Source organism: Heptranchias perlo, chromosome 20, assembly GCF_035084215.1.
Source record: "Heptranchias perlo isolate sHepPer1 chromosome 20, sHepPer1.hap1, whole genome shotgun sequence".
Taxonomy (NCBI): domain Eukaryota; kingdom Metazoa; phylum Chordata; class Chondrichthyes; order Hexanchiformes; family Hexanchidae; genus Heptranchias; species Heptranchias perlo.
This window is the reverse complement of record NC_090344.1, coordinates 53,294,317-53,317,092: the sequence shown is the minus strand read 5'-3', so window position 1 is coordinate 53,317,092 and position 22,776 is coordinate 53,294,317. Positions and strand designations below refer to the sequence as shown.

The window sequence follows — 22,776 nt, the reverse complement described above, 5'->3', positions numbered from 1 at the left end:
TCCACCATCTACAAGGCACAGGTCAGGAGTGTGATGGAATACTCTCCACTTGCCTGGATGAGTGCAGCTCCAACAACACTCAAGAAGCTCGACACCATCCAAGATAAAGCAGCCCGCTTGATTGGCACCCCATCCACCACCCTAAACATTCACTCCCTTCACCACCGGCGCACTGTGGCTGCAGTGTGCACCATCCACAGGATGCACTGCAGCAACTCGCCAAGGCTTCTTCAACAGCACCTCCCAAACCCGCGACCTCTACCACCTAGAAGGACAAGGGCAGCAGGCGCATGGGAACAACACCACCTGCACATTCCCCTCCAAGTCACACACCATCCCGACTTGGAAATATATCACCGTTCCTTCATTGTCGCTGGGTCAAAATCCTGGAACTCCCTTCCTAACAGCACTGTGGGAGAACCGTCATCACACGGACTGCAGCGGTTCAAGAAGGCGGCTCACCACCACCTTCTCGAGGGCAATTAGGGATGGGCAATAAATGCCGGCCTTGCCAGCGACGCCCACATCCCGTGAACGAATAAAAAAAAAAATTCATGTATTCATACATAACACACCATAGAATCATAAAATGATGCAGAAAGAGGCCAAGCAGCCCATTGTGCCTGTGCCGGTTCTTTGAAAGGGCTATCCAATTAATCCCACTCCCTGTTCTTTCCCCACAGCCCTGCAAATTTCTCCTTTTCAACTATTTATCCAATTCCCTTTTGAAAGTTACTATTAAATCTACTTCCAATACCCTGCATTCCAGATCACAACACTGCGTAAAAAAGTTTTTCATGTCGCCTCTGGTTCTTAAGCCAATTACCTTAAATCTGCATCCTCTGGTTACCGACCCTTGGAATCATAGAAAGGTTACAGCACAGAAGGAAGCATTTCGGCCCATCAAGTCTGCACCGGCTCTCTGCAAGAGCAATCCAGCTAGTCCCACTCCCCTGCCCTTTCCCCGTAGCCCTGCAAATTTTTTCCTTTCAAGTACTTATCCAGTTCCTTTTTGAAGGTCGTGATTGAATCTGGCTCCACCACCCCCTCGGGCAGTGCATTCCAGATCCTAACCACTCGCTGTGTAAAAAAGATTTTCCTCATGTCACCTTTGGTTCTTTTCACAATCACCTTAAATCTACGTCCTCTGGTCCTTGACCCTTCCGCCAATGGGAACAGTTTCTCTCTGTCTACTCTGTCTAGACCCTTCATGATTTTGAATACCTCTATCAAATCTCCTCACAACCATCTCTGTTCCAAGGAGAAGAACCCCAGCTTCCCCAGTCTATCCACGTAACTGAAGTCCCCCATTCCTGGAACCATTCTAGTAAATCTCTTCTGTAACCTCTCTAAGGCCTTCACATCTTTCCTAAAGTGCGATGCTCAGAACTGGACACAATACTCCAGTTGTGGCAAACCAGTGTTTTATAAAGGTTCATCATGACTTCCATACTTTTGTACTCTGTGCCTCTATTTATAAAGCCCAGGATCCCGTATGCTTTTTTAACTGCTTTCTCAACCTGCCACCTTTAACGATTTGTGCACATATACCACAGATCTCTCTGTTCCTGTACCCCTTTTAGAGTTGTACCCTCTAGTTTATATTGCTTCTCCTCGTTCTTCCTACCGAAATGCATCACTTCGCATTTTTCTGAATTAAATTTCATCTGCCACGTGTCTGTCGATATCTTCTTGGAGTCTATCACTATCCTCCTCACTGTTCACTACCCTTCCAAGTTTTGTGTCATCTGCAAATTTTGAAATTGTGCCCTGTACACACAAGTCCAAGTCATTAAAATATATCAAGTGCCAATGGAAACAGTTTCTCCTTATTTACTCTATCAAAATCCTTTATCAAACATCCTCTTAACCTTCTCTGCTCGAAGGAGAACAATCCCAGCTTCTCCAGTCTATCCACGTAACTGAAGCCCCTCATCCTTGGTACCTTTCCAATAAATCTCCTCTTTTTTTATTAGTTCATGGGATGTGGGCGTCGCTGGCGAGGACGGCATTTATTGCCCATTCCTAATTGCCCTCGAGAAGGTGGTGGTGAGCCGCCTTCTTGAACCGCTGCAGTCCGTGTACTGAAGGTTCTCCCACAGTGCTGTTTGGAAGTTGCAGGATTTTGACCCAGCGATGATGAAGGATCAGCGATATATTTCCAAGTCGGGATGGTGTGTGACTTGATGGTGGGGGATTCAGCGATGGTAATGCCGTTGAATGTCAAGGGGAGGTGGTTAGATTCTCTCTTGTTGGAGATAGTCATTGCCTGGCACTTGTCTGGTGAGAATGTTACTTGCTACTTATGAGCCCAAGCCTGGATGTTGTCCAGCACCTGCTGCATGCAGGCTCGGACTGGTTCATTATGTGAGGGGGTGCGAATGGAACTGAACACTGTGCAATCATCAGCCAACATCCCCATTTCTGACCTTATGATGGAGGGAAGGTCATTGATGAAGCAGCTGAAGATGGTTGGGCCTGGGACACTGCCTTGAGGAACTCCTGCAGCAATGTCCTGGGGCTGAGATGATTGGCCTCCAACAACCACTACCATCTTCCTTTGTGCTAGGTATGACTCCAGCCACTGGAGAGTTTTCCCCCCGATTCCCATTGACTTCAATTTTATTAGGGCTCCTTGGTGCCACACTCTGTCAAATGCTGCCTTGATGTCAAGGGCAGTCACTCTCACCTCTGGAATTCAGCTCTTTTGTCCATGTTTGGACCAATGCTGTAATAAGGTCTGGAGCCGAGTGGTCCTGGCGGAACCCAAACTGAGCATCGGTGAGCAGGTTATTGGTGAGTAAGTGCTGCTTGATTGCACTGTCGACGACACCTTCCATCACTTTGCTGATGATTGAGTGTGGACTGATGGGGCGGTAATTGGCCGGATTGGATTTGTCCTGCTTTTTGTGGACAGGACATTCCTGGGCAATTTTCCACATTGTCGGGTAGATGCCAGTGTTGTAGCTGTACTGGAACAGTTTGGCTCGAGGCGCAGCTAGTTCTGGAGCACAAGTCTTCAGCACGACAGCCGGGGCCCATAGCCTTTGCTGTATCCAGTGCATTCAGCCGTTATTTGATATCATGTGGCGTGAATCGAATTGGCTGAAGACTGGCTTCTGTGATGGTGGGGATATCGGGAGGAGGCCGAGATGGATCATCCACTCGGCACTTCTGGCTGAAGATGGTTGCAAACGCTTCAGCCTTGTCTTTTGCACTCACGTGCTGGACTCCGCCATCGTTGAGGATGGGGATGTTTGCAGAGCCTCCTCCTCCCGTTAGTTGTTTAATTGTCCACCACCATTCACGACTGGATGTGGCAGGACTGCAGAGCTTTGATTTGATCCATTGTTTGTGGAATCGCTTAGCTCTGTCTTTTGCATGCATGTCGTCCTGAGTTGTAGCTTCACCAGGTTGGCACCTCATTTTTAGGTACGCCTGGTGCTGCTCCTGGCATGCTCTTCTACACTCCTCATTGAACCAGGGTTGATCCCCTGGCTTGTTGGTAATGGCAGGGTGAGGAATATGCTGGGCCATGAGGTTACAGTTTGTACTGGAATACAATTCTGCTGCTGCTGATGGCCCACAGCGCCTCATGGATGCCCAGTTTTGAGCTGCTAGATCTGTTCTGAATCTATCCATTTAGCACGGTGGTAGTGCCACACAACACGTTGGATGGTGTCCTCAGTGCAAAGGCGGGACTTCATCTCCACAAGGACTGTGCGGTGGTCCAATACTGTCATGGACAGGTGCATTTGCAACAGGTAGATTGGTGAGGACGAGGTCAAGTAAGTTTTTCCCTCGTGTTGGTTCGCTCACCACCTGCCGCAGGCCCAGTCTGGCAGCTATGTCCTTCAGGACTCAGCCAGCTTGAATGTAGTGGCGCTACCGAGCCACTTTTGGTGATGGACATTGAAGTCCCCCACCCAGAGTACATTCTGTGCCCTTGCTACCCTCAGTGCTTCCTCCAAGTGGTGTGCAACATGGAGGAGGACTGATTCATCAGCTGAGGGAGGGCGGTAGGTGCACCCTCTACAAGGCCTTGACATCCTTCCAAAAGTGTGGTGCCCAGAACTGAACACTACACTCCAGCTGGGGCCTAATTAGTGTATTATAAAGGTTTAGCATAACTTCCTTGCTTTTGTACTCTGTGCCACTATTTGTAAACCCACGGTTCCCGTGTGCCTTTTTAACAGCCTTCTCAATTTGTTCATAAGACCATAAGAGATTGGAGCAGGAGTAGGCCACTCGGCCCCTCGAGCCTGCTCCGCCATTTAATGAGATCATGGCTGATCTGATTTTTACCTCAACTCCACTTTCCTGCACTTTCCCCATATCCTTTGACTCCCTTGCTGATCATAAATTTGTCTAACTCAGCCTTGAATGTATTCAATGACTCAGCCTCCACAGCTTTTTGGGGTAAAGAATTCCAAAGATTCACAACCCTCTGGGAGAACAAATTCCTCCTCATTTCCGTCTTAAACGGGCGACCCCATATTCTGAGACTATGCCCCCTTGAGGTGTAACATCCTCTCAGCATCTACCCTATTGAGTCCCCTCAGAATCTTGTATGTTTCAATAAGATCTCCTCTCATTCTTCTGAACTCCAATGAGAAGAGACCCAATCTGTTCATTCTTTCCTCATAGGACAACCCTTCCATACCCGGAATCAACCTAGTGAACCTTCTCTGAACTGCCTCCAATGCAAGTATGTCCTTCCTTAAATAAGGGCACCAGAACTGTACACAGTACTCCAGGTGTGGTCTCACCAGCACCCTGTAGAGTTGTAGCATGACTTCCCTGCTTTTATACTCCATCCCCCTAGAAATAAAGGCCAATATTACGTTTGCCTTCCGGATTACCGACTGCACCTGTATGTTGACTTTTTGTGTTTCATGTACGAGGACACCCAGATCCCTCTGTACCGCAGCATTTTGTAGTATTTCTCCATTCAAATAATATTTTGCTCTTTTATTTTTCCTCCCAAAGTGGATGACTTCACATTTTCCCACATTATATTCCATCTGTCAATTTTTTGCCCATTTGTCAATATCCCTTTGCAGACACTTTGTGTCCTCATCGCAACTCGCTTGTCCACCTATCTTTGTATCATCAGTAAATTTGGCCACAAGAAACTCTGTTCCTTCATCCAAGTCATTGATATATATTGTAAATGGTTGAGGCCCCAGCATTGATCCTTGCGGCACCCCACTAGTTACCGATTGCCATTTTGAAAATGACCCCTTTATGCCGACTCTTTGTTTTCTGTTAGTTAGCCAATCCTCTAGCCATGCCAGTACATTACCCCCAACACCATGAGCTATTATCTTGTGCAGTAATCTTTTATGTGGCACCTTATCAAATGCCTTTTGAAAATCCAAATATACTGCATCCATTGGTTCCCCTTTATCCACCCTGCCCGTTACATCGTCAAAGGACTCTAATAAATTTGTCAGACATGATTTCCCCGTTATAAAACCATGTTGACTCTCCTTGATTGTATTATGAGTCTCTAAATGTCCTGCTACTACTTCCTTAATAATGGATTCTTGCATTTTCCCAATGACAGATGTTAGGTTAACTGGTCTACAGTTACGTGCTTTCTGTCTCACTCCCTTCTTGAATAGGGGTGTTACGTTTGCGGTTTTCCAATCCGCTGGGACCTTTCCAGAATCTAGTGAATTCTGGACGATTACAACCAATGCATCCGCTATCTCTGTAGCCACTTCCTTTAAGACCCTCGGATGAAAGCCATCAGGTCCTGGGGACTTGTCAGCCTTTAAACCCATTAGTTTACCTGGTACTTTTTCCTCTAGTGATAGTGATTGTTGTCAGTTCCTCCCTTCCCTATGCCCCTTGATTTTCTACTATTATTGGTATATTATTGGTGTCTTCTACTGTGAAGACAGATACTATCTGTTCAATTCCTCTGCCATTTCCTTGTTTTCCATTATTATTTCTCCAGTCTCATCCTCTAAGGGATCAATGTTTACTTTAGCTACCCTCTTCCTTTTTATATACTTGTAGAAGCTTTTACTGTCAGTTTTTATATTTCTTGCTAGTTTACTCTCAATTTATTTTCACCCTCTTTATTATTCTTTTAGTCATCCTTTGCTGGTTTTTAAAGTTTTCCCAATCTTCAGGCTTACCAGTAATCTTTGCCATGTTGTATGCTTTTTCTTTTAACCTGATACCATCCTTTACTTCCTTAGTTAGCCATGGTTGGTTCACCCTTTTTGTGGAGTCTTTCCTCCTCACAGGGATATATTTTTGTTGCGAGTTATAAAATATCTTTTAAATGTTTGCCACTGCTTATCCACCATCATACCATCTAATCTGTTTACCCGGTCCACTTTAGCCAATTCCGCCCTCATTCCTTTATAATTGCCCTTATTTAAGTTTAATACAATAGTTTCAGATCCAAGATCCTCGCTCTCAAACTGGATGTGAAATTCTATCATGTTATGATCACTGCTTCCCAAAGGATCCTTTACTTTGAGATCATTAATCCTGTTTCATTACCAAATCCAAAATGGCCTGTTCCCTGGTTGGTTCCCCGACGTATTGGACTAAGAAACAGACCCTAATACACTCTATGAACTCCTCCTCAGGGCTATTTTTGCCAATTTGATTTGTCCAATCTATGTGAAAGTTAAAATCGCCCATGATTATTGCATTACCTTTTTTACAAGCCCCTCTTATTTCCTGATTAATATTTTGGCCTACAGTGTAGCTACTGTTAGGGGGCCTATATACTACTCCCACCAGTGATTTCTTTCCTCCACCCAAATTGATTCGACATCTTGGTCTTCTGAGCCAAGATCATTTCTCACTATTATACCAATTTCATCCTTTATTAACAGAACTACCCCACCACCTTTACCTTTTTTCCTATCCTTCCAAAATGTTAAATAACCTTGAATATTTAGCTCCCAACTTTGGTCACCTTGCAACCACATCTCTGTAATGGCCACGAGATCATACCCATTTGTTTCTATTTGTGCCGTCAATTCATCTATCTTATTATGCATTCAGATAAAGAACCTTTAATTTTGTCTTTTTACCACTCTTTCCTACCCCGGCCCCATTTGCTAGTGTACTCTTATGTTTGGACACACTGTCCCTCCTGACACACACTGTTTATCATTACCCCCATCACTTTCCTGTACTATTTCCTTGTCTTTTCTCTTTATCAATCTAAACTTCGCCCCACCTGAGCTCTCCCCCCCCCTCTATTTAGTTTAAAGCCTTCTCTACCGCCCTAGTTATTCGGTTTGCCAGAACACTGGTCCCAGCATGGTTCAGGTGAAGCCCGTTCCAATGGAACAGCTCCCTCTTTCCCCAGTACTGATGCCAGTGCCCCATGAATCGAAACCCATTTCTCCCACACCAATCTTTGAGCCTCGCTTTCATCTCTCTGATCTGATTTACCCTGTGCCAATTTGCTTGTGGCTCAGGTAATAATCCGGAGATTATCACCTTTGTGGTTCTGCTTATCAATTTAGTCCCTAGCTGCTCAAACTCCCTCAGCAGAACCTCTTTCTTAGTCCTACCTATGCCGTTAGTACATACGTAGACCACAACAACTGGATCCTCCCCCTCCCACTCAAAGTTTCTCTCCCGCCCTGAGGAGATGTCCTTAACCCTGGCACCGCTTCGGGACTCTCGCTCTTGTCCTGCCACCTTCAAAGATTTGTGTACATACACCACCCCCCACCCCACATACAAAAATGTCGGACAGGAAAAGATCCGCTGGTCCATCTAGCCTGACCCATACAGTTATGATACCTTGTGGTATTATCACAAAGACTCTACCTCCCCACCCCGACAAATGGAATTACTCGGCTATTCTAAGAGTGACTTGAAATAAATGGCTTTAGGCCTCCAGGAAAATAGCCAATTGTTTCCATGGGAATGGGTTGAGCAATCGCATGGTGAGTGTGTGCATCTTTCCCAGGTCCCGGGGCTATTTATCCCCTTGTTTAAACATTGTTCGATTGTGTGAGGCCCACTCCAGCTTTACCTACCTCAAAGATTTTGAGCAGGGTTTTCATGTAGAGCTTGCGGATACCGAAGGAAACACCAAAGATGGCCGGCACGATGATGAAGACCAGCAGAAGGGTGATCCAGACAGTCAGCGAGATTCCCAGCAGGGTACAGACTAGGCTGTCAAAGGGCAAGAGGAACGACATGCTTCCAGCACCCCCTCTCCCGCCTCACCCCCGGCCCTGCCCCTCTCGCCCCCCGGCCCTGTCTTTTGTGTCTACATGAATCCCCGGCCTCGGGTTATTTATCCATCTGGAGGCTGGCCCTATCGTCGCTCCCACCAGTCTTCTCAGACCCACTGCTGCCTGGGCTGTTGCTGTGCTGCTACCACCGTCCCTCGTTCGGCAGAGGCCTGTGCTCCGGATCGAATCCCGAGTCTCTCAGCCTCTCCCCATCCCGAGTCCCTCCGCCTCTCCCCGGCCCGAATCCCGAGTCTCTCCGCCTCTCCCCGGCCCGAGTCTCTCCGCCTCTCCCCGGCCCGAATCCCTCCGCCTCTCCCCGGCCCGAGTCCCTCCGCCTCTCCCCGGCCCGAGTCCCTCCGCCTCTCCCCGGCCCGAGTCCCTCCGCCTCTCCCCGGCCCGAGTCTCTCCGCCTCTCCCCGGCCCGAATCCCTCCGCCTCTCCCCGGCCCGAGTCCCTCCGCCTCTCCCCGGCCCGAGTCTCTCCGCCTCTCCCCGGCCCGAGTCTCTCCGCCTCTCCCCGGCCCGAGTCCCTCCGCCTCTCCCCGGCCCGAGTCCCTCCGCCTCTCCCCGGCCCGAGTCCCTCCGCCTCTCCCCGGCCCGAGTCCCTCCGCCTCTCCCCGGCCCGAGTCCCTCCGCCTCTCCCCGGCCCGAGTCCCTCCGCCTCTCCCCGGCCCGAGTCCCTCCGCCTCTCCCCGGCCCGAGTCCCTCAGTCTCTCCGCCTCTCCCCGGCCCGAGTCCCTCCGCCTCTCCCCGGCCCGAGTCCCTCCGCCTCTCCCCGGCCCGAGTCTCTCCGCCTCTCCCGGGCCTGTGCTCCAGCCCGAGTCCCGCGGTCGCTGCGCGCGTCACAAACCGACCAATCGCAGAGCCTCGGGGCAACGTGCGCGCACCCACCCGGGCCGAGGGAGGAGCGTGCGCGCGCGCGTCACACGAGGTCGGGACCGTGACGTGGTGCGCGTGCACGCCAATCGGAGTGCGCCTGACCAATAGGGATGAGGAGAGCAGCCCTCGGCTGCCCTCTGCAGCAACACCTTATGGCACAGCGGCGAATGAGCCAAGCATCATCCAGCCTTCCCATCGAGCGACACTTGGAGGAGGACTTGGTGCGTGATAGGATACGGGCACCAGAGCTTTGGACGAGCTGAAGTTTATGCAGGGTGGAAAGCTGGCAAGGAGAGCATTGGAGTAATGGAGTCTGCCAATGGCAAAGGCACGCAGGGACAGCCCAGCAGCGATGGGCTAAGGTTGGGCCAGGGAGAGCCCAGCGGCGATGGGCTAAGGTTGGGCCAGGGAGAGCCCAGCGGCGATGGGCTAAGGTTGGGCCAGGGAGAGCCCAGCGGCGATGGGCTAAGGTTGGGCCAGGGAGAGCCCAGCGGCGATGGGCTAAGGTTGGGCCACGGAGAGCCCAGCGGCGATGGGCTAAGGTTGGGCCACGGAGAGCCCAGCGGCGATGGGCTAAGGTTGGGCCACGGAGAGCCCAGCGGCGATGGGCTAAGGTTGGGCCACGGAGAGCCCAGCGGCGATGGGCTAAGGTTGGGCCACGGAGAGCCCAGCGGCGATGGGCTAAGGTTGGGCCACGGAGAGCCCAGCGGCGATGGGCTAAGGTTGGGCCACGGAGAGCCCAGCGGCGATGGGCTAAGGTTGGGCCACGGAGAGCCCAGCGGCGATGGGCTAAGGTTGGGCCACGGAGAGCCCAGCGGCGATGGGCTAAGGTTGGGCCACGGAGAGCCCAGCGGCGATGGGCTAACGTGGGGACAGGCGCAGGCGATGTTATGAAGGTGGAAGTCTGTGAATGAGATTGGGTCAGAAACTCAGCTTGATGTCAAACAGGACGTGGAGAATGTAAACAGTTTGGTTCAGCCTGACCTGCTGGTCGCTTGTCATTTTAATTCTCTGTCCCACTCCCACTCAGACCTCGGCCTCTTACTCTGTTCCAATGAAGTTCAACGGAAGCTCAAGGAACAGCACCTCATCTTTCGATTGGGCACTTTACAACCTTCTGGACTCAACACTGATTTCAATAACTTCAGATCATAACCACTGCTCCCATTTTTTCCCCAAACAGCAGGAACTGGTAATGTTTCTGCTGTTGCCATTTACAACTCCTCTAGGCCCAACTTTTGTTTCTTTATTTTTCCCCATTATCACCCTCCTTAACTAGCACCATCATCCCTTTTGTCCTATATTCCTATAATTAATCACTCCTGCCCTCCAACCTTATCACAGACCTTCACTTTTGTTCTTTCCTCCCTCCCCCCCAACTTTGCCTGGCTCTGGACTTGCTTAAACACTGTTAAATCTTTGACTTCTTCCAGTTCTGATGAAAGGTCATCGGCCTGAAATGTTAACTCAGTTTCTTTCTCCACAGATGCTGCCTGATTTACTGAGTACTTCCAGCATTTTCTGTTTTTATTTCAGATTTCCAGCATCCACAGTGTTTTGCTTTTGATAGACAGTAGAGGGTTGAGAGTTGATGGATAGGTGGCAGTGGATGTCATTTTGAAAGCGGTCAGATGTTTGCAGATTATATTGCCAGGGGGCAGCATATAGATGGTAACCATGATGTGGAGATGCCGGTGATGGACTGGGGTTGACAATTGTAAACAATTTTACAACACCAAGTTATAGTCCAGCAATTTTATTTTAAATTCACAAGCTTTCGGAGGCTTCCTCCTTCCTCGTTCACCTGAGGAAGGAGGAAGCCTCCGAAAGCTTGTGAATTTAAAATAAAATTGCTGGACTATAACTTGGTGTTGTAAAATTGTTTACAATTATAGATGGTAAAGGAGAGGACCATGGATGGATCCTTGTGGAACTTCAGAGGTGCTGTATATAAATGCAAGTTGTCGTTGTGATGTTGCAGGGGGTGGGAAGAGAAGCCATTGCTAGAGATAATCTAGCTACAGTTGTTAGTTATAACCTCTAATTTCTGGTGTATCACAAAACACTGAACAAGCTGGGGCTCCTTTCTCTAGAAAAAAGGCTGAGGGGTGACCTAACAGAAGCCTTTAAAGTTATCAAGTGGTTTGATAGGTTAGACGTAGAGAAAATGTTTCCGCTTGTGGGGGAATCTAAAACTAGTGGTCGTAAATATAAGATAGTCACTAATAAATCCAATAAGCAATTTAGGTGGAACTCGCTACCACATGGAGTTGTTGAGGCGAACAGCATAGATGCATTTTAAGGGGAAGCAAGTACATGAGGAAGAAATGATGTGGAGATGCCGGTGATGGACTGGGGTGTACAAATGTAAGGAATCTTACAACACCAGGTTATAGTCCAACAGTTTTATTTGAAATCACAAGCTTTCGGAGGCTTTCTCCTTCGTCACACACACCTGACAAAGGAGAAAGCCTCCGAAAGCTTGTGATTTTCAAATAAAACTGTTGGACTATAACCTGGTGTTGTAAGATTCCTTACATGAGGAAGAGATGGATATGCTAATAGGGTTAGATGAAGAGGGGTGGGAGGAGGCTTGTGTGGAGCATAAAAGCCAGCATGGCCTGTTACTGTGCTGTAATTTCTATGTACAGTTGGATAGGTAAAAGTGGAACCCGATGAGGACAGTCCCACAAACTTGGACAATAACAAATGAGGTGTTGGAGGAGGAGGATGTCGTCAACCCTATTGAAGGCTGCAGAGAAGAATGCTTCATGGTCACAGTCACAGAGGCTGTCATTCATGATTTTTGTGAGCACCATTTTGATGCTGTAGGAGGGATGAAGCCAGATTGGAGGTATTTTTTTAAAATTCGTTCATGGGATGTGGGCATCATTGGCAAGGCCAGCATTTATTGCCCATCCCTAATTGTCCTTGAGAAGGTGGTGGTGAGCTGCCTTCTTGAACCACTGCAGTCCGTGTGCTGAAGGTTCTCCCACAGTGCTGTTAGGAAGGGAGTTCCAGGATTTTGACCCAGCAACGATGAAGGAATGGCGATATATTTCCAAGTCGGGATGTTTTGTGAGTTGGAGGGGAACATGCAGGTGGTGTTGTTCCCATGTGCCTGCTGCCCTTGTCCTTCTAGGTGGTAGAGGTCGCGGGTTTGGGAGGTGCTGTCGAAGAAGCCTTGGCGAGTTGCTGCAGTGCATCCTGTGGATGGTACACACTACAACCACAGTGCACCGGTGGTGAAGGGAGTGAATGTTTAGGGTGGTGGATGGGGTGCCAATCAAGCGGGCTGCTTTGTCCTGGATGGTGTCAAGCTTCTTGAGTGTTGTTGGAGCTGCACTCATCCAGGCAAGTGGAGAGTATTCCATCACACTCCTGCCTTGTGCCTTGTAGATGGTGGAAAGGCTTTGGGGAGTTGCAGATGAGATGATCGTGGAGCTGACAGCATGTTCATGGACCATGGAGAGGAAAGGGAGAGTGGAGTTGGAACAAGGGTGGGCTTATTGAGAAGAAATGAGTGATAATAGTGATTTTGAAAAGGGAAGTACACTTCATCACTGAAGAATGGTGCCCAGTACTCAGGCAACTGCTCACCTATTTTCAACAAAGTCCAGCAGCTTAGAAGTCATGGTACTGGACTGGCAACCCAGAGATAAGTAGTTTAAATCCAACCAAGCCAAGTTGTGAAATTCAGTTCAATAAATCTGGTCATTTGTGCGCTGACAAACAGAACAATAATCATGAAAGCTGTTGGCTTGTTGTAAAATCCTTACTGGGTAATGTCCTTTGCTGATGAGACAAAAGTAGGGATTTGGCAAACAGTCAGAAGGACTTAAAGATTTCAGGACCATGCAGGTTAGTGGAGTGGGAAGACTAATGGAAGATCCAATTTAGTACAAAGAGTTAGATGACTTTTGGGAAGAAACAAGGAATGGAAGCATGCACCCAATGGAAAGATGCTGAAAGGTGTAGAGGGACCAAAATTGCGGTGGGGGGGGGGGGGGGGGAATACATAGGGGGTGAAATGAGTCTTCGCGCGGGCTTGCATTGGCAGCTGCTTTAAAACTACACCTGATTTTCATTTCATTAAAGTCATGGAACATCAGGTGCAGGTCTCAATCAGGCTGCTGAATCGCTATCATTCGCTTCACACTACCATTCAAGGCCAATTTCACCCCTATAGTTCCTTAAAAGTGCGAACGCATGGAAGATAAAGGAATTTTGGGTTTTATAAATAGAGATGTAAAGTTCAAGAGCAAAGAAGTTACAATAAATTTGTACACGGCAATGTTATGCCACTCTTAAAGAATACGGAATGCAGTTATGGGTGTCCCATTATAGAAAGAGCATTGAAGCCATACCGAGTGTTCAACATAGATTCACCAGGATGATGCCATGGATGGGAAACTATCGTTAGAAGGAGAGACTTGGAATATTGGGACACTCCGGACCCCTCCACTGCCTCTGTGTTGCAAGCCTGCTTGTCCTGAATGATCTGATATTTCCTCCAATTAAACATTGGGCAGATTGAAGCCATTGTCTTTGGTCCTCGCCACACCATTTCCTAGTCACTGATTCCATCCCCCTCCCTGGCCGCTGACTGAGGCTGAACCAGACGGTTCGTAACCTTGGCGCCCTATTTGACCCTCAGCTGAGCTTCTGACCCCATATCTGCTCCATCACCAAGACTGCCTACTTCCACCTCCGTAATATCACCTGTCTCCGCCCCTGCCTCAGCTCATCTGCTGCTGAAACCCTCATCTATGCCTTTGTTACCTCCCCACACTACTATTGCAATCTTCTCCTGGCCAGCCTCCCATTTTCCACCCTCCATAAACTTGAGCTCATCCAAACTTCTGCTGCCCAAATCTTAACTCGCACCAAGTCCCGTTCATTCATCACCCCTGTACTTGCTGACCTACATTGGCTCCCGGTCCAGCAACTCCTTGATTTTAAAATTCTCATCCTTGTGTTCAAATCTCTCCATGGCCTAGCCCCTCTCTATCTCTGTAACTTTCTCCAGCCCTACGACCCTCCGAGATCTCTGCATTCCTCCAACTCTGGCCTCTTGTCTATCCCCCACTTCCTTCGCCCCACCATTGCTGGCCATGCCTTCAGCCGTCTGGGCTCCATGTAGTTAGGTATTTTTTTGTGATGAACATTGGACAGGACACCGTCCTGCTCTCATTCTAATGCCCAGGGACTTGAAATTCCACCTGAACCACTGGAACAAGCAGAAAGGCTCTCAATGATCACCTAGACCTGGAAGGCTAGGACCTTACTCAATACTGAAGGGTGATGCATTGAAACTCAATTATGTGCTGAAATCCAGCAGGTGCTTGAACCACAACATTCATACTCAGCAGAGATTGGGAATGTGAACGTTGGACAATGACAGGATTCAGTTCAGCTGTAATGCCAAACACTCACCATCTGAGCTTCAGAGGGCTGCCTTCACTTCTGGATCTATAGCCCAACTTGAGACAGAACAGTGAAAGGTGGAGAAATATTGGAAGAGGGAGGAAGGAAGTGAACTTCTTGAACCAATGTTCCACCTTCTAAGGATTCTGGTGAGGATTCCATCCATAAAATACATGAAATCAGTGTTGTACAGAAGGCACACCATATATAGAGGAACTCAAGTCGAACTTTTCTTTAAAAAAGTACTTCATACCTTGGGTGACCTCCAACTCCAATCAGTCAAGGCCAATAGGATGCAATTGCAGCATGCAATTTATCAAAATACCAACAAATCCCCAGAATCCCTTGTAATAAAAACATTTGAATTATTAACTTACCATCAATGGTCCTGCAAATAATTGACTTCAGGAAATGAAACTTCAAGAAATTAAATATGGATTTAACTTGATGTAAACTTTATTTTTATACAAAATAGCAAACTAATATCCATCTACATGAAATGTCAACAGTAACAAATACTTCAGAACATGCAAGCATCAAATACTGGTTTATTGAACAGAGAAACCCTTCTCTCTCCTCCCAAAGCTACCTTCCCATCCACTTAACAAAAGGAGTCCATCAGTGGCAATAGCCGCTTCCCTTTAACACTCCCATAGCGAAAAACCTCTCAAATGGAATCCCAGCTGACAGACTCTTGGCTAAATCACTGAATGTACACCCTTACTGCAAGCTTAGATAGAAGAAGGGATCCTTTTCTGCACAAGCTCGCTTAACACCTAAATCTGCTCCCTTTAAGCTTCCTCTTTCTGAAGAAGTCTACCAGATACTTACTGTAGGAAGACAACTAGGAAGGAACACTCAAGATATTGCTGCTCAACTACATCATTGGAAAGCCAATACAAATTAGTGGCTCTAACAACAAGTCTTCAGCCTGGATAGAAAGATACTTCCCCAATACATTCCGGCTGCACTTTTCTCACCCAGCTTTTCCACAAAATACCACCACTTAGGAATGAACAAAGAACATCAATCCTGGAATTTGTGTGAACGCGAGGCTTCCTTTCCTCTGACTATGCCCTCCCTCCCAGCCAAGCATCATGTTCCACAGCAATCTGGGTTCCATCTCCCATTCGGATGTGCTGTCTGAAGTGAAAGTTCTTTAGCTTTCCCATCTGCACTTGCCGAGAAGGCACAAAGAAAAGAAACCTCACATCAACTTCCCCAATCACTATCATCTGCTAAAAGTTTTCTATGTTCATATCCCAATCTGCCAGTATTTAAGTCAACTGCCACAAAAAAAGCTGAGTTCCCAAGATTTTGACTGAATTTTTTGTTTAAAAAGATGAAAAGTTTGGAATGAGTCACTCACCTGTGGTCTCAATCCGAAAAAAATCAAACCACCTCGAACAATCAAACAAGTGAAATTCAACCTAATCCAGCAATTAAATTGCAATCTTCAACTCACACCTAGTATTTCTCCTCCTCAACCCCTCTTTTGAAGGCAAAATCACCAACTGATACTCAGATGTCATTTAACAGATGATGACACTTTCCACTATATCACTCAACTGGTCATTCTTCATATGCAAGTCTAGGCAGTGATTGTTCTGTCTGTTTGATCAAGGGGACATCACAGTCAAGCCCAGTTCTACCCCTAACTTCTAGCCACACTTACGCTGTAATTATTAGCTCAAAGAGATTGAATAATTACAGTGAGGGGCACTAATGGCAAAGATTCCAGCCTTCATTACTAAATATTCTTCCCTCTATGAAAGAATGTTCAATATGAAGGAGTTCACAGATCAATCCTTGTTCAGGATGATCTTTCATACAAATTAACAGCTTCCTAAAGAATGAGATTTGTACTTCAGGTAGGGCCTAAAAACCATTTCAAATGCAAGATTACATAAACCCCACAGCAGCACTGATAAGCAGACCACAAACATAAATGCCCAACATATGCCCTTCTGTTGCTTTGGCAACTGCAGTTCCATTACATCCATGTCTAAAATAATTACTTCCCAATAACATCCTCTTCCATTTTGCATATACATTACTTGCATACTTTTCTTTGAACATCAAGGGGAAATCTTGTTTGAACATTCAGTCCAAAGCACTGATCAAAGTCAAAGCCCCGAATAAAACAAAATTCAAAAGAGTAAGTGTTAAAATGTCAAGTAAACTTAATGTGTCATCACCTCATGATTCGAACCCATTGGACTTCAGCATTCCAGGTACAGGGATGATAAAGAACACCCAGGAGAGTTCAACAGGTTCTCTTACCCCCCCACCCCCCCGCCCAAGTCAGAAGATTCGGGGCAAAAATCAGATACGCCCGGTGTTGGTGAGGGTATCATCCCCTTGAGTGGCATTAAGCCTGTGCCACATCCCACATTTGGCATTGGAGGACAATGCCATAGAAAGGGAAGACTTGAAGGTGGCCAGAACTGTGTCTTTTTCAGACCCAAATTTGGCGACAAGAAAGCTAACCGCAAGTTAGAATTAGTTAAAAAAACTAGTGTCAATAGTGTGGAAAGATCTTCAATTTTTATATTGTTGTACATGTAACAGGATAGGCACAAAACTTCCTTGTCCAACCACAAAGTGCTGTGGACATCAAAAGATACCACTGGGTGATTAGAGTGTGCAGCCTGTGATGCAACCAGCATCTAGTCTCTCTCTTAATGAAGTACTAGAGTTGAGGAAACCACCCTGAAGCCAAACGTTAATTCACTTTCAATTTAAGATGAAGATCCTATAGTAGTTACTGCAATGTCAGTCCCAACTTTCCACAGGACACATGATGTGCATCAATATCATCAGCAATAGACTTTGTTAGATCAGAATGTGCCTTTAGGGAGAACGTGATTCTCACAAGTGAAGAGGACTTTGATGCATGTGAACAGACTGATTTGTCTTAAACGTGCAACTTTGATTTGTGGAATTCGAAGTCCAGGCACAGTGTCCCGCTCATGCAAGTCAGTCACAAGCGAATGAGACCAAAGGTTTACAGTTGTGGAAATTTTAATATAACATTGAGAGAAGTGAGGGTTACGATAGTTTAGGTACATTTCGTATTCTGATGGAAATATCTCACTTATTCCAAGGCACATGGAACTAGGCACTCCCCTATATTCTGTCGGCTAATTACATAGGACACTCTCTGCCACTTCTTCAGAATCTGGGAAAAAGATAGGAAAGAACAGGATCATTTGATAGATTGAATGATCAAATTTCTTTAACATTTAGGCAACAGCTTTGTAGTGATATTAAATAGCAACAGAATCAATGATTGTCAGAAAGCTGCATTCTCAACACAGCGTTCCTATTCCATTGTCCAGGACTGGTCTCGCCATACAGCGAACATTTATTAATTCACGTCATGCAAACGTCTACCAAGCCTCAAATCAATGGACACGATGCATACGGGCACACAATTGGTGCTACTTAATAAACTGTGATTTTAAGACAGTCAAACCACCTCCCCCCCCCCCCCCCCATTAAAAAAACAGGGACCAGAGGTATTTACTAATACCCACCACTGTCAAATCTGCCCCAGCTCTGCCACTGGGAGAATAGTACATTAGCTGATCGAGGACTGCCAAACTGCTCGAAATCTACTTCTTGGGCCTTTCTTCTAATGTTGTAGTCAGATGAATCCTCTTCATAGGAAACCTTTCCATCATCTGACTGCCAGCCCGTACAAGTGATCCTATAGTTCTCTTTATTGTTGTTGTCCCAGAAGGTCTCTTGGCCACATTTGAAGGACACACAGAGCTCAATTTTCTCACGAGGCTGTAGACATTCTGGCAGGTGGACCTCAAAGGAGAATGTATCAGTGTCCGTGCAGCCATACGTATTGTTCAAGTAAACACATTCAATGTCTTGGAAGCTCTTCCAGGTATCAAAAGTTATCCGGATCATGACTTTTTTCTCATAGTTGAGATTCTTGACTTTGACTGTTCCAGAGATGGACTTGTCTTGGATGATACAGTTCTCAAGGCAAACCAAGTTTTCTTGCAAACGAGAACGGAAATTTAAATAATCTGCTGATGGCTGAGGAAAGTCAAGAGATAACTTCTCATTCTTAACAGGTTGTGGAAAACAGTGTGCGAGGTCAGCCAGTTCAAACTGAAGGTCTGACAGATCATCCTCAAACTCTGAGAAGACTCGAACAGCGGTGAGCGAAAAACCTTTTGCATCAGCAAAGACCACCTTCTTTTTCTCAATGTTGTTGCCATCGCACTCCTTCCATTCCTCACTGGACAGGCTCACATTGCTTTTCTGATTCAGACATGGGCGCAGTGGTTTTAGTCTGGAGATGTTCACTCCTCTGAACTCTTGGTAGTGTAAGAAGCTATGAAGGGGAGGAGAGTGACTGAGGCAAAGTCTCATGGCAATATCAACTGGCATGACTGGAGGAGGGATCTGCTGAACACGATGCAGAGTCAAACACCTGGAGAAAGAGAGAAAACGACACTCAATTTATCGGGTAATTTCCCTGCAACAGAATACAAACATGATATATGAGCAAGAGAAAAAAAATGAGAGAGAGAAAGAAATGAAGAGGGAGAGAGGAGAGAGAGCGGGGCGGAAAAGAGGCGAGGATGCCTGAACGCCCGGGGGGAGGGAGGCGAGGTGAAGCACAGATCCAGACCAAACCCTCCATTACAGCCAGGGTCAAACAGATCCAGACCAAACCCTCCATTACAGCCAGGGTCAAACAGATCCAGACCAAACCCTCCATTACAGCCAGGGTCAAACAGATCCAGACCAAACCCTCCATTACAGCCAGGGTCAAACAGATCCAGACCAAACCCTCCATTACAGCCAGGGTCAAACAGATCCAGACCAAACCCTCCATTACAGCCAGGGTCAAACAGATCCAGACCAAACCCTCCATTACAGCCAGGGTCAAACAGATCCAGACCAAACCCTCCATTACAGCCAGGGTCAAACAGATCCAGACCAAACCCCGGGAAGGGAGGCGCGGGCACAGACCGGGGTCGGCCGGTGAACTACAATCTTTTTGCGGATTATGAATTGGAAATTTGACTAATTCGAGGTTCACCGGACAGAGAAGGAACTCCGGGTTTAACAAAAAAAATGGGGCTGGGGCGGGGGCGGGGGGCCACCCCGCTCCGGCTCCCCGTTCCTCCCCCCCCTCTCCGCCCCGGCCCCCCTCTCTCACCTCCCCCCCGGGCCCCCCTCTCTCACCTCCCCCCCGGGCCCCCCTCTCTCACCTCTCCCCCCCGGGCCCCCCTCTCTCACCTCCCCCCCGGGCCCCCCCTCTCTCACCTCTCCCCCCCGGGCCCCCCTCTCTCACCTCTCCCCCCCGGGCCCCCCTCTCTCACCTCCCCCCCGGGCCCCCGCCCCTCTCACCTCCCCCCGGCCCCTCTCTCACCTCCCCCCCGGGCCCCCCTCTCACCTCTCCCCCCCGGCCCCTCTCTCACCTCTCCCCCCCGGCCCCCCTCTCTCACCTCTCCCCCCCGGCCCCCCTCTCTCACCTCCCCCCCGGGCCCCCTCTCTCACCTCTCCCCCCCGGGCCCCCCCCCTCTCACCTCCCCCCCGGGCCCCCCTCTCTCACCTCTCCCCCCCGGGCCCCCCTCTCTCACCTCCCCCCCGGGCCCCCCCTCTCTCACCTCTCCCCCCCGGGCCCCCCTCTCTCACCTCTCCCCCCCGGGCCCCCCTCTCTCACCTCTCCCCCCCGGGCCCCCCTCTCTCACCTCTCCCCCCCGGGCCCCCTCTCTCACCTCCCCCCCGGGCCCCCCCTCTCACCTCTCCCCCCCGGGCCCCCCTCTCACCTCTCCCCCCCGGCCCCTCTCTCACCTCCCCCCCGGGCCCCCCTCTCACCTCTCCCCCCCGGGCCCCCCTCTCTCACCTCTCCCCCCCGGGCCCCCCTCTCTCACCTCCCCCCCGGGCCCCCCCTCTCACCTCTCCCCCCCGGGCCCCCCTCTCACCTCTCCCCCCCGGGCCCCCCTCTCACCTCTCCCCCCCGGCCCCTCTCTCACCTCCCCCCCGGGCCCCCTCTCTCACCTCCCCCCCGGGCCCCCCCTCTCACCTCTCCCCCCCGGGCCCCCCTCTCACCTCTCCCCCCCGGCCCCTCTCTCACCTCCCCCCCGGGCCCCCCTCTCACCTCTCCCCCCCGGGCCCCCCTCTCACCTCTCCCCCCCGGCCCCTCTCTCACCTTCCCCCGGCCCCTCTCACCTCTCCCCCCCGGCCCCTCTCACCTCTCCGCCCCTCTCACCTCCCCCCCGGCCCCCCTCTCACCGCCCCGGCCCCCCTCTCACCTCTCCCCCCTCTCTCACCTCCCCCCGGCCCCTCTCTCACCTTCCCCCGGCCCCTCTCACCTCTCCGCCCCTCTCACCTCCCCCCGGCCCCCCTCTCTCACCTCCCCCCCCGGCCCCCCTCTCTCCTCTCTCCTCCCCCCCGGCCCCCCTCTCACCTCCCCCCCCGGCCCCTCTCTCACCTCCCCCCGGCCCCTCTCTCACCTCCCCCGGCCCCTCTCTCACCTTCCCCCGGCCCCTCTCTCACCTTCCCCCGGCCCCTCTCTCACCTCTCCCCCCCGGCCCCTCTCTCACCTCTCCCCGGCCCCTCTCTCACCTCTCCCCGGCCCCTCTCTCACCTTCCCCCGGCCCCTCTCACCTCTCCGCCCCGCTCCTCCTCACTCTCCGTTTCCTTCTCCCTTTCGATCCGAATCGACATCGACTCCGCCCAAGAAACCGGCCCCGCCCTCCGCTCCCTGGAGCACCAATGGCGAGCGAGGCCTCACCGGCGGCCAATTGCTCGGGTGAGTTGGGAACCGCAAATGTTTCCTGTCTGACTCGAAAAGAGTCTCAGGGTCGGTGAGTGAACCGTCCTCGGGTAAAGGGAGTCAATGTCAGTGCAGGTGAGTGAACCATCCTCGGGTAAAGGGAGTCAGTGTCAGTGCAGGTGAGTGAACCGTCCTCAGGTAAAGGGAGTCAGTGTCAGTGCAGGTGAGTGAACCGTCCTCAGGTAAAGGGAGTCAGTGTCAGTGCAGGTGAGTGAACCGTCCTCAGGTAAAGGGAGTCAGTGTCAGTGCAGGTGAGTGAACCATCCTCGGGTAAAGGGAGTCAGTGTCAGTGCAGGTGAGTGAACCGTCCTCAGGTAAAGGGAGTCAGTGTCAGTGCAGGTGAGTGAACCGTCCTCAGGTAAAGGGAGTCAGTGTCAGTGCAGGTGAGTGAACCGTCCTCAGGTAAAGGGAGTCAGTGTCAGTGCAGGTGAGTGAACCATCCTCGGGTAAAGGGAGTCAGTGTCAGTGCAGGTGAGTGAACCATCCTCGGGTAAAGGGAGTCAATGTCAGTGCAGGTGAGTGAACCATCCTCGGGTAAAGGGAGTCAGTGTCAGTGCAGGTGAGTGAACCATCCTCAGGTAAAGGGAGTCAGTGTCAGTGCAGGTGAGTGCACCATCCTCGGGTAAAGGGAGTCAATGTCAGTGCAGGTGAGTGAACCGTCCTCAGGTAAAGGGAGTCAGTGTCAGTGCAGGTGAGTGAACCATCCTCAGGTAAAGGGAGTCAGTGTCAGTGCAGGTGAGTGAACCATCCTCGGGTAAAGGGAGTCAGTGTCAGTGCAGGTGAGTGAACCATCCTCGGGTAAAGGGAGTCAGTGTCAGTGCAGGTGAGTGAACCGTCCTCAGGTAAAGGGAGTCAGTGTCAGTGCAGGTGAGTGAACCATCCTCAGGTAAAGGGAGTCAATGTCAGTGCAGGTGAGTGAACCATCCTCGGGTAAAGGGAGTCAGTGTCAGTGCAGGTGAGTGAACCATCCTCAGGTAAAGGGAGTCAATGTCAGTGCAGGTGAGTGAACCATCCTCGGGTAAAGGGAGTCAGTGTCAGTGCAGGTGAGTGAACCATCCTCAGGTAAAGGGAGTCAATGTCAGTGCAGGTGAGTGAACCATCCTCAGGTAAAGGGAGTCAATGTCAGTGCAGGTGAGTGAACCATCCTCGGGTAAAGGGAGTCAGTGTCAGTGCAGGTGAGTGCACCATCCTCGGGTAAAGGGAGTCAGTGTCAGTGCAGGTGAGTGAACCATCCTCAGGTAAAGGGAGTCAGTGTCAGTGCAGGTGAGTGAACCGTCCTCAGGTAAAGGGAGTCAATGTCAGTGCAGGTGAGTGCACCATCCTCAGGTAAAGGGAGTCAGTATCAGTGCAGGTGAGTGAACCATCCTCAGGTAAAGGGAGTCAGTGTCAGTGCAGGTGAGTGCACCATCCTCAGGTAAAGGGAGTCAGT

General features: G+C 49.7%; 2 protein-coding genes across 3 annotated transcripts in view; both read right to left on the bottom strand.

Moving 5' to 3' along the window:
• LOC137335897 (glycerol-3-phosphate acyltransferase 4) overlaps positions 1-8,973 on the bottom strand; it is a 90,853-nt gene extending 81,880 nt beyond the window's left edge. The window contains exon 1 of the mRNA XM_068001412.1: positions 8,028-8,973. Coding sequence (XP_067857513.1) covers positions 8,028-8,192 — 165 coding nt within the window. The 5' untranslated portion in view covers positions 8,193-8,973. The remainder of the gene's footprint in view (positions 1-8,027) is intronic.
• An 8,566-nt stretch (positions 8,974-17,539) lies between these two features.
• LOC137335898 (protein phosphatase 1 regulatory subunit 3C-like) lies at positions 17,540-21,236 on the bottom strand. Of its 2 annotated transcripts, none has more exons than XM_068001415.1 (3): positions 21,179-21,236; positions 18,073-18,989; positions 17,540-17,714 (listed from the first exon to the last, which is right to left on the bottom strand). In XM_068001415.1, the coding sequence occupies exons 2-3, from the start codon at positions 18,944-18,946 to the stop codon at positions 17,677-17,679; spliced, it is 912 nt and encodes a 303-aa protein (XP_067857516.1). In that variant the 5' UTR covers positions 18,947-18,989; positions 21,179-21,236; the 3' UTR covers positions 17,540-17,676. The 2 variants fall into 2 exon arrangements, with proteins under 2 accessions (XP_067857516.1, XP_067857517.1); XM_068001416.1 differs by lacking the exon at positions 21,179-21,236 and adding an exon at positions 20,721-20,737.
• Between the last annotated feature and the right edge of the window lie 1,540 nt (positions 21,237-22,776).